The 11,938-nt window shown below is 40.7% G+C and overlaps 1 protein-coding gene across 1 annotated transcript in view; it reads right to left on the bottom strand.

Annotated features, from left to right (window-relative positions):
* Positions 1-716: 716 nt before the first annotated feature.
* Positions 717-11,938, bottom strand: part of LOC137912508 (leucine-rich repeat and fibronectin type III domain-containing protein 1-like protein) — a 28,822-nt gene continuing 17,600 nt past the window's right edge. The window contains exon 7 of the mRNA XM_068756658.1: positions 717-1,392. Coding sequence (XP_068612759.1) covers positions 717-1,392 — 676 coding nt within the window. The remainder of the gene's footprint in view (positions 1,393-11,938) is intronic.

Below are 11,938 nucleotides of genomic sequence, written 5' to 3'. Positions count from 1 at the left end.
GTGCAAATTCTCACTTTCCTTGAGGCCTTTAAACTTTTTGAATAGAGAACTGGGGGGGTGTTTTTCTTCCAGTGCTTGATATTGAATATTGGAAAACTTTGAATAGCCTCTCCCTTTGACTAAGGCCTCTTTTTGTTTTTCAGTCTTAGTCACTCTGCTTGTGTAACTCAGTGGAAAACTCGCCTCCCATGTCCAATAGCATTAGATAACCTAATGGAAGACACACAAAACTCACTTAACTAATGATAGCTGTATGGAGATGAATGATTCCTGCAGCTCTAACAATTCCTTTGTTTGTCAAATCCAAACCAAATAGAATTTCTTCCATGGTCAAAGTCACTAATGGGATGAAAGAAGAGCCAGAAAGTGCATCTTCTGGCAATACTAATACGGTGCGAGCATCATGAAAACTTGTGTATAAAAACCCAAAACCTTAACAAAACATTGATTTCACCAAAAACCTTTTGCCTACAATCTTGTATTGTTTAGAAATCACACCAAGATCACCACAAGATCGTGACACCAATGATGCTAATTCAGTGCTAATTACGCACCATGTTTCTGACTCTCAGCTACCAAGGACGGAATCTTTCTTACGCATCGTTCCACTCCCGCTGAGTCTTGCCCGATTTCATACCTTCACTTCCTCACCATCTCTTTCTGTCTTGCTCTTTTTTACCTACTTCTCACCCAATATCTCTGTGGTGCATGTCTGTCTATTTGCCCCCTATCTCTTTACTACCTGCCAGTTTGTTGGGGGAGGTGGGATCTTTGGCGACAGATGACGGTCTGCTCTTCATCTCAATGGCAACCCTAGAGGAGAAGCGTGCCTTGGTGGGGGAGAGCAACTCCTCATTGGCCAAGGAATCAGTTCTTGTCATTCTGCTCCGTCCACTGCAATCCTCCGCAACCAAGGCCACAGTGTCTCTCGTATTGTTGCTAGGTGACATTGCCATGGCCGAGGCTAGTGCTTGGTCATCCTCACCGTCAGGTATTTTTGACGCAGAGCGAGGGAGGACTTGGACCTGTCCAGCTCCTCCTTGTCCGTTGCTCTGTGGTCTCGCTGAAGTTGCTGCAACGGTTGCTTTTCCATGGCCAGCCACTTGGTTGCTGTAAACCTTGTATCGGATCATTAAAATAATAATAAAAACCAGTACAGAAGCAACGATGATCCCTCCAATGATGATGATCATGGTGCCACCCAAGAAATGGCTGTGCAGTGCTTGGCACTGGCTGAACTCTGTATCCGTAGTGAATGACAGACAGCCCAGAGGACGTGTTGCAGTCAGTGACGTGACGACATCATCGAAGACAGCCAGGACACAAAGATCGTAGGTGCGTCCTCCAGCGAGGTCTCGGACCAGGAAGTCATTGCTGCTGGATGGAATCATCCTAGCAAAGGAAAAGACAGAAAGACCCAAAGATGTCAGTGTGAGGAAATGTAATCTGTTTAACATCATGTTGCCGTTCAAGATGTGATAGCTTTTCTTTTTTATTTGGAAAAAAAAGACAATAAATGTAAAATAAAACAGTTTTCAGTGCAATTTATAGACAGTAATTACCTCCGCCGAGACGGGGGCTTTCCTTTATCCTGCACCTTTAGACTTTTATTGAAATGGGATTCAAGTATTTTTTTCCAAAATACATATTTAGCATTTCAATGTAAGGCTATTTTCCAGAGTTACATTACAAAATGACAGCATTTAACTTTTTCAATTTGGGTTCACTAGAGATTAAGTACAGTGCTTGTGATAAACCTGATTCAAACTGTTCTATATGCTGGAACAGTTCAGCTTTACTTCACAGGAACAGAGTTTAAAGTTAAACCAAAGAGACGCTTAATTGTGTTACATTAACCACCAAATAACTTACAACGTCTCAATGACATTGAACTATGAGACCGCTCTGATCATACAAGTGATTCAGAAAGACAAAATACCTGCCAACATGACCCCCTCTGTCAAACCAGGCCTGTACATCCGCTACCACATTGTGCCAATGAAGCAAGCAATGAGTCGTCACTGCATCTTCTCTTGTATTATGTTGTGTGCTATTATGAAAGCTGCAGATGTGACATGCATGCATCACCATTGTACTGTGCTGCATATTCCATCCTTCACTGCCTGTGCCACAATAGTCACCTCCTCACTCTAATTTTATGGTTTTGGAACGTGTAATCTGGGATCTGCACGGATCTGCAGACATTGTCATTCTCTGATTAAACATATTCCTAAATCTGACTGTATTTCCCTTCCATATTGACATTCCCTCTTGTGGTTTCCGGGTAATAATTCCAGGTGGAAATAGCTTTCAATTAAACAGATGGCAATGCCATTGCTATGGTCGCTTGAGTTTTCCTTTCTTGGGAGGGGGGGGATCTTCATTCTTTTGGAGAATAGCTGAACTGATATTCCCACAAAATGATACTGTGGTTCTGTGCCTCTCCTCTCATCTTTGCAGTGTGACAAACTAAATCATAGTTTATTAGAGCAGGAACTTTTGGGAAATGAGACGAAGACCAGAGTGTCTTCAGTGAAATCCTCAATGCGCATCTGGGCTTGTAATCCGCTCTCTGCAGTATGAGACACCGGTTTCCATTTTAACAAGCAATTTATTGCTTAAACTCGGACCATAGGTTTGCCTTCTGTGAAAACCCAAACTGTGATTTCACATGTGCAAAAGTGATACAGGGGGCGAAGCAATCTGACTCAAACCGGCTTGCGTAAAAGTCGTGACTGATGATGATGAAGATATTGTCATGGAGACAGAGGGAGCAACTTCTAACAGCCATCATCACTTTGAAAATTGCCCAAACTGTCATTATGGACAAGAAAATGGAACATTCTTTTGTCTTGCTGTTATTCCTTTATAATGAACAGACTAATAATTGCCGTCTCGTGAAACAGTGAGAATTCACCAGAGAGGTGGGGATGAGGTACTCTGCCAACATATAACAGAGAGGAACTAATGAAGCAAGTCAATGCTGTCAGTCTGCCAGTCAGGAACATCTTCAGGTATTGTGCTTTCATGTGTCAATTCTTTCCAAGTGAGCTGCTTGTCATTTTAATTTGATTATTCTGCTCCTGGGCTACACTGAACAAAATATCACACTTAAATGCTTGTGGACACAAGAGCACAATTATCACTGAGTCTCGATAATGCTGGTGAGCAACAGTGAGCCCTAATGTGAGGGATGGCTATTAAACTACTGAGCTTGATGTTGTTGCTCGATGGTGGGCAAATCTTAATTAATAAATGGCATGCTTGTTCTCAATGAAGCAGCGGAAAATCAATCAGATCAATTATTCCAGATGGAATAGAATAAGTGAGCCCTTTAATGTTATCCTTAAAATCTTTGCTAACCATGGGCATTCTCTCCAAATAATCTCCTGCAATTATCTTGAAGGGCAACTCTATTTGGAGATTGCTGTCTAAAATGACTCCATGTGTCTCCCAATGCAAGTGATCTGTTCTTAAAAGGATTAAAAAACAGAAACTTCGGTCAGCCCAAGGCTTTGCCAAGAGGCAGCTGCAAGCAATCCAAGATGCAAGTGGGAAGGATGGGGTGGGATGAGGAGGGAATTCTGACAGATTTTAAAGCAGAAACCACCACCACCATCTAACTGCCATCTGTGTTGTTAAATTTGAACGACTAGGATTTTTTTTTAGCAGAATCCCCAAATGATCAGAACAAAAATGTGTGCTTAAATGCCAATAATTCTTTTTGACAATGCCTATATCCAGAACGGTCGGTTCCTTTTGTCCCGGTTTAGCTACAGAACATGAAGAATCTTATATCTTCATCAAAGTCAGGTTCTCTTAGTTGTGCTCTTATTAAACCGCCATTTGTGCAAACATATGTTGCAGAAAATCACTTGCTTCTGACCAAATGATCACACAGCATTCGATTTGCTCATTGACTGTGTCAGCTGTTAATCAGATCTGTAGACGCTTATGTCACGTTAGCTACTGATGAATAATTAGCTCTGGCTCTCAGTTTAGAATCTTGTGCTCTTGTCGGTCTTTAGAAAACAGGACTAGGGCTGTTGGCCAATGCACCAATAGTTCAGCAAGCGCATTTGACACTGCAATAATACCGGATGATTTATTCAGTTAATGGGTGCAACCGGACACACACACAAACACACGCACACACATACACTCACACAAACTTAAACAGCATAATGGATTCCTTTCCTCCACAATTCAAACAAACAAAGACATACAGCTTCAGAGAAAAAAACAATGGTTTGTACAAATGCCTCTTTCACACACGATGGACAAACAGACCAACAGTCAGTTCTAATTTTCTCAATCCTCAGTTTTCTCTCACACCTACCAGCACACACACACACACACACACACACACACACACATGCACACGAGTAGCTGATGACACACAGTGACAAGACTGCGAGACTCATTGGAATACACAGTGAAATGCATCTCCCTGTTCGAATTGAACAGATTAGCACTCGCTGCGTGATGTGATCTGTGTCCACCGAGATGCTGCAAGCATGACAATAGCCTGATTAATGGGTTTTGGTGAGTGCATAAACTGGCAACTCTTCAAAGTAATTGCTTCATTTATTTATTTATTTAACTGAAAAAACCAGAAACAACATATATTTTAATCCTCACCACTGCAGTGCAAGTGTAAATTACTTCAGCTCGAACCCAACTGGCTGCGGAGCCTTGAAAATATATGTCTACTCAGACTATGATGCCAGGATGCCTTGACGGAGCCGTAAACCTGCATCGCTTCAAGGTTTTCATGATCAAACACTCTGCATTGAATAAGATAACGTGACTAATGTCAGAAAATGTCAATAAAAAAAAAAAGAGAGTCCACATATAGACTCAAGATGAAATGGTAACAGAAAACACACGGCAAATGCTGTCATAGAATGACAGATACTGCGAACTATGTGTGCAGAAACAGAATGAGGTTAGTGATGCTTTTTGTGTAGCTATCAATTTAATTGTGTAAAAAAAACACTGTTAAAATTGCTGGTGCACAGTGGATGAGGCACAACATTGCACAAGTGCATGCAGCAGTTTGGTTGCCTGAAGGAATTCCATGGCAGGGAAAACCTAACCTACATGCTGATATTGGGAAAAAGGACCCTTTGAAGTCTGCCATGCATGATTTGTGTAGGAATTCAGCAATTGTGTGTTTAAATGTATTAAAAGCTCTGTCGCTCTGCAGTTTATTCTTATCCTAATGTCATTCAGTCAGCCGCGGGATCGACTGGAGCCTATGCCAGCAGTCTACGGGCAAGAGGCGGGGTACAGCAACACATCCTGATGGAAATGCTGCCTCTCTACATACACACAGCACGTGTGTGTGCGTGTGTGTAATGTGTGTGTGTGTGTTCCTGTTCAGACGGAACTGTTTGGAGGCCAATCTCATGTCGTTGTGTTTTGATACCATCATGCGTATTTTTCTCTTGTAATTCCACTTTTCATCACAATTTCTATCGACAAGCCACCTCCGCCCACTGACTGCTTTCAACACCACTCCAACTGAAGACCAGTAATTACTGTCGTTTCCCCAGGTTAGTCCTCGCCCATATGGCTCAAATCACACTTTAATGCACAAATGCACCATCTAACTCCTTCATAACGGTGAAAGAGGCTCCCACAGAGAGTTTAAGTTCCACAATTACTTCAGCAACTTCAGATCCTTCAGCTGCAGACGGATGGATGGAGGGATGGAAGGCGGGGTATCTAATGCTCCGACTAACCTTAATGAATTGGAAATCTTATTATCAAAATTCTTTAAGTGACTTCAGAAAACAAACTTGAGCAGGTGGGACTATACACACTAAAACACACGGTTGGTACATTGACATTCCGAAATCTGAGATTTAATTTTAAGAAATGCACTTTAATTTGTCACACAATTACATTCCACAGTGACCATGGCAGCGTGCAGCTGCGCGCGTGCACGCTATGAACTTAGTTTCGGTTTCCTTTTCAGAGACAGAAACGGCTTTTGTTAACGGAATTCAAATAAGAGATAAACGTAGTAGTAATCTATAGGATTTACCTATGGCTTAATCCTTTTATTCAGGCAGGCAATGTCCTTTATTAGGAAATACAAAAGTGAATTACTGATTTAATATTCCGGAATGGCTTTTGGAATAATATTATGACACATTACCAGAAAACTTTGTGTAATATTTATGATTATGATAAAAAAAAAAATAGCTGAACACAAATTTAAAAAATAAAATCAAAAGCTGTTTGAGACAGAACAGAGGGACGCTGTCCTGCAGCATCTGTTTGCCATTTTGACCAAAGACTGTCACAGATATTTCATATGTGCTTGGGAACTGCGTTAACTTGTGAAAAAATATAATATGTGACCTTTAAAACATGCACATTCATTCATGCAGGGTCACAGAAGAACTGTCACTCTGTCTGTACAGCAGAGGTGTCATCCGTCTGAAGCTGACTGGCTGCTCTTTGTCGGTGGCGATACTTACAGACCTGTTACCAGCGGCTTGACTTTATCAGCATGTCATTATTGTCCTGTCTCAGGCGATGCAGTCACCGTTTCGTTAGAGGCTCTTGTTCAGCAGCAACATGACGAGGCAGTCTGTTTTGTGAGCGGTGTGTTCATGAGTGGGGCTGACATTTCCATGCCCTCTGTGGATATCTACACTCACATGCACGTATGTGTCCATGAGTGAGCCTGACATTTTCATGGTGTCTGCATTCACTTATGTTGACTGATGGAAAGACGCTTGGTCTGTAAATGCTGTCCATCAATCAGCCCCTCCGGGCGCTCAAAATTCATCCACTCATATGTTGGTGCACACACACACTCAAACGAGATGTCATGGAGTCGCACAGAGAGCAGTGAGTACTGACTGTTCGATCTAAGCAGAACATCAAGTGAATATTTATTTAATATGTGCACTGGCTGTTTTTAAATTATTTAATATGGCAATTATTGCACCAGTGGAGGTGCTGCAGAACACAGGAGGGCAAGCGGCTTACAGTAAAGTCCCTGCAGCACACATATCCCATCATCCAGCAAGACATACGACCAAAAAGAGAAAACATGTCACCCGAGCGGATTCATAGATGGAGAGTCTCGGACCTGCGTTAGCATACACCAATGACAAACAGTGATTGTCAACAGAGCAAACATTTTAATGAGAATTTCAGAGCTTGCTGTTTCCTTGCAGAAATGAGCGACCTTTACGTCCTCACCAGACCCAAGGGACGGAAGTTGATGTTACAAGCTTTAATTATGAAAATAAGTGGCACATATTTAATCATTCTGCGTGGACTTCCCCTTTAAAGGCCCCAGCCTGTCACCCTCTCTTAGGGAGTGAGTTGTCCCCCTTTCCCCTTCCCCTGGGCGTCTGATTCAGTGTTCCCACTGTGAGATTTTCACTCAACCAGTTTTAGCACAGCCCATCTCTCTTCTCCCTGCACCTCCATCTGCATCATTTGCATTCACCGGCTTTCTGTCATCCACATCCACTCGGATCAGATTGCAGAGCAGTGACATGAGAACATTTGCACTTAAATCACTTTTAAAGCAGATGTAAATGGTGATTAAATCATCAGATATTTTTTCTATTAGCAGTGACAATAATCTAGGAGCCAGCTGCATAAACTGGGGATAAGCACCAACTCACTCGAACTCTAGATATAAAACTTAGATCAACAACCAGGGCTTTGCTTTGCTGCTCTGCCATTTTATCAGATGCCACAGTTTTGATCTCTTCTTTTGCCTCATGTAACTCTGAAATGTACAAAGCAACCATTTCATTTTCACATGACTACCTCACTAAGAGAGGTCTCAAAATTATTTGTGACATGCAATCACATTATATAATTATAATTATAATTAGATCCATAATATCGGCCATATCCAATGAGTTACAGATTAGCTTGCAAGTCCACTTTCAACTGATATTAAAAGTAATATTTTTGGTAGGTCCGTCTTTAAACCGGGTTTAGGTTTGAAGTTTGACCACTGATTAGATAAGACGGGAGTACTATATATATATATCTATATATACGTAGGTGCAGAACTTATCCATAATACAAAGCAACTTTTCTTTCATTCATTCTTTACTTTTTTCTTTTAGGAAAAAAAGGGGAAAAAAGTGTGAGACAGGAATAGATGCATCACCACATCCATCTTACTGGGCCATGTTCCCCATTACTCATCTGCTGTGCCCCAGTAAAATCTCACATTCAAGCTTTAACAAGCTCCTCTACCGTATTTGGCAGCGGATTAATTTAGGTCACTAACAATAGGAAACGGACAAAGTAGTTGTGGAAGTCAGGAATTCAACATAACTAATAGTGAATTTCTGCTTTGTTTAACTAAATTTCCGGTTTGTGTGTGTATGTGTGTGTACGTGAGAGTGTGTGTTCATCATATATGAGCCTTGTTTCCTTAGACAGAGGAAACAAAAATTAATTGCAAAGAGTTCCTAAGGACATCAAACAAAAGCAGCGCTCAGCCTGAATCAATTAATTCCTTTGCACTTTGGCTAGATGCGACCTGATGTTTCTTTTATGAGGCATCTAAAAAAATCTCAGGTGACCTCTGCAGATCTATCTTTTTTTTGTTTTGAAATCCTCTGTTCTGCAGGAATAATAGAAAAAATTAGTGGCACTGAACTGTCCCACCATGTTGTGTTTGAAACAGCAAGTATTTTCTCCTCCTCCTCACCCAAAAACTCTTTGCATGCGTTTATTACTGGTGATGTAATCTGTCAGCATAGTGTGGCTGAAGCTTTGCCTCGGACTCATTCAGTCAGTGTCATTGTCATGCTAGTAGAATGTCCGTTTCTCTTCACAATGATGGAGCTAGCCATTATGTCGTGTCTATACTTAACGAACTGACCAACTTTTGAATGTGCAATTCTTTTCATTGAACATTGCAATGTATAAATCATTGTATTTTTGACCGACTGGATGTCAGATTATTTAAAAAATCAATCAAGCTTTTTGACCCACATATTTTTGTTTTTCTTTTAAGCATTGTTGCTTCAAATAATTTCAATGACTATGTTGGAATAGCTAATCTCAAAATCAGAAGTTTGATTTCACTGAGCGATGGATCAGCATTTAAAATTGGCACCAGTATCTTCCCACAAGATTGCTATACTTGAATTTAGCAAGGCATATCTTTATGTGAGCAGACAAAGGAAACACGATGCAGATAATGAAACATTATAGGACTGAACCCATAGAGCGCGAGACAATATAGAGCTGGCCCAATTATGTAGAGAACAGAATTATGATTAATCTTATTTATAGATCTCTTCTTATTTGTATTACAGTCCACATCTCGGATATAAAATTAATCTGGATCAATGAAAAATGACAACGTAATCCTTGTGTAACAAATGAACACAGCATTTCAAATTACAGATTGTGTTACAGCTTCAGTTCATTATAGAAATGCATTGATTAATTTTGCAAGAGTTACTACACATCCATTATGATGTAATTTAGCGTATAAATAAATGATAAGTAGAATTCAAAAATGTCTGTGTAAATAAATTAGAACCTCTCATATTCTTTTTTTTTTCTTCTCAAACTGTATCATAGAAAGCTCGGAGACTGAAGACCACACAGGTTCTACTCCATAATAATGGAAAGTCATAGTAAATGTGAGATTGCATCTTTACATAGAGTATTTTGCATGCAGCAGCTAGAGCACAGAAGTCAGTCACTGACTTCCCCACAGTCAGGAACAATAAGCCAACATGGCTGTGATTTGCTGATTTCCCCATTTGAAATACAAACGCAAGCCTGACAGCCGAACAAAAGTCTCAAGAGCGAGCGCCGAGAGCCAATCAGAGTCCTCTGCAGACTTTACCGCAATAATTATGACAGTGAGACAGCTGTGACACACACTCATGAACATGGAAGACGAGAAAACAGCACTAATAAACGCAAGCTAGAAGAGTTTATTATTACTCTGAAGGAAAATTTACTTTCTGTTTGAACTTGTCTTCTTTGTTCTCAAAGTAATGTCTTAAAGCTTTAATTCTTGATTCATCAGTCCTATTAAAATATATCGATGATTCATATATGTACTTAGTCATATATTTTACATAGACTTTGACAGTACCCCTGCAGTTTTGAAGTTTTATCCATGCAATGCTCCCTCAAGGAAACTCAAAGAAATCAGAATGTTAGCAGAACACTTGCAACAGATTTTAATACCATTATCGTGTAATTTAATGCTTATCATAGCATTGTGTAATATCATCCAGCATCTCGAGCAAATGCAAAATGTGCTACTGTCCTCATGCAGACAGTCATGCTTCTTAGGGGGGGTTTCTGTGGGGGGGGGGGGGGGGGGCATGAACATGATGACAGATTCGATTCAAGAGGCTTAGATACTTTTCCCACATGCCATAGTGATATTTTGCCACATTATTCACGAGACCAAAAAAAGACTATGATGAGATTATGAATGAAATGACCTCATAACTGGAATTTATAGATATGAAGTCACAAAATGAAATGCTGCTCATGTCCCCCTCATTTGATTTTAGAAACCTGTTAGAATTGTGATCAGCATTGTCACTGTTCTTTGTGACTCTCCAAAAAACATTTGGAGACATTAATGATCGAAACGTTTATCTTGCTGATTTTTGTTCTGTCCCTTTTTTTTTTTTTTTTTTGACAGGGTGCACCAGACACGAAGATGAAATAAAAGCCGAGTGAAGTCTCATAGTGTGCAGTGCTGTGACATTATAATGTCATTTCAATTTAAAAACGATGACCCCCCCTTTTTGCTTAACAGACTGCCATTTCCTGTGTGCGGCGGAGCGTGTTGCTGTCAATGTGTCAGTGTCAGGTTCCATCCGCCTTTCAAAGGAGGGCAGAGTGACGATCTGCCAGGTAGATCAAGGGGCTTCATTAATCCCATCAGTGCATTGAAATGTGACGGCGTCGCCACATCGTCTTTACCAATCAGATTTTTACCTCTGATAGAACAGTTTTATGTGGTGACATATCATATGTCAGTAGTTGTGATATTTTTCTGTAATCTACTTTAACTGGGCAATGGATCTCAGAGTTAACATGCGCTCAGAGGTGCCAGTAGAGGTTATTTGGAGCCTGGTGGGTTTTCCCAACACCTCATGTCTTTTTGAATGCAGCTATCGAACATCCCAGGCCAAGCTTTTAGAGGAATGCCTGGGTATGTGCTGCATGGTGGAGCAGTGGGTAGCACTGTTGCCTCATAGCAAGAAGGCCCTGCGTTCAAATGAGAGTGAGAATAGATGAATTGGCTACTCTAAATCCATAAACATGACTGTGTTTGCCCGTCTATGTGCAGCCTTGTGATAACCTGGCGATTTATCCAGGATGTATCCCTCCGCAGGCCAAAGTCAACTCCCCCGTGACCCTACACAGAATCACGTTTATAGAAAGTGAATGAATTCAATATTTGATGGCATGGGGAATATTTTAGGACGTTGCATTGAGACTCTCCATCGTAGACACTGCTCTGCGTGATCAGTAAAACTACCTGGTCCGGCAAAGAATAGCCAATAATTTTGTCATCATATGAAGAGGTTTAATAATTAAGAGAATGTGGCTGGTGCAAGGAAGACGTTTGTCCATAAAATATGAACAAGGGTGTCACAGCAATAAGCAGTCTTTGTTCAGTGAGCATGAATACATGTATGTTCCACTAAAAGTGGCCATTGCTTTATGTGTCCTTTTTTTTCTCCATTCTACAAATCTATTTTACGAATTCACATTCAAGATTATTTGTATGATCATGCATGCTCTTTATGATGATGCGATAATGTCCTATATTTACCAGGATGGTGAAATGGGATGTCTGTGTGCAATGCAGCAAAACACAGGTTACACCGGAGGTTGGACACAAGATTGTCTCATTCAATATGGAGCAGGCCTCAGGGGACAGGATGTC

Source organism: Brachionichthys hirsutus, unplaced genomic scaffold, assembly GCF_040956055.1.
Source record: "Brachionichthys hirsutus isolate HB-005 unplaced genomic scaffold, CSIRO-AGI_Bhir_v1 contig_976, whole genome shotgun sequence".
Taxonomy (NCBI): domain Eukaryota; kingdom Metazoa; phylum Chordata; class Actinopteri; order Lophiiformes; family Brachionichthyidae; genus Brachionichthys; species Brachionichthys hirsutus.
The sequence above is the reverse complement of the archived record's forward strand: the minus strand, read 5'-3'. Positions and strand labels throughout refer to the sequence as shown.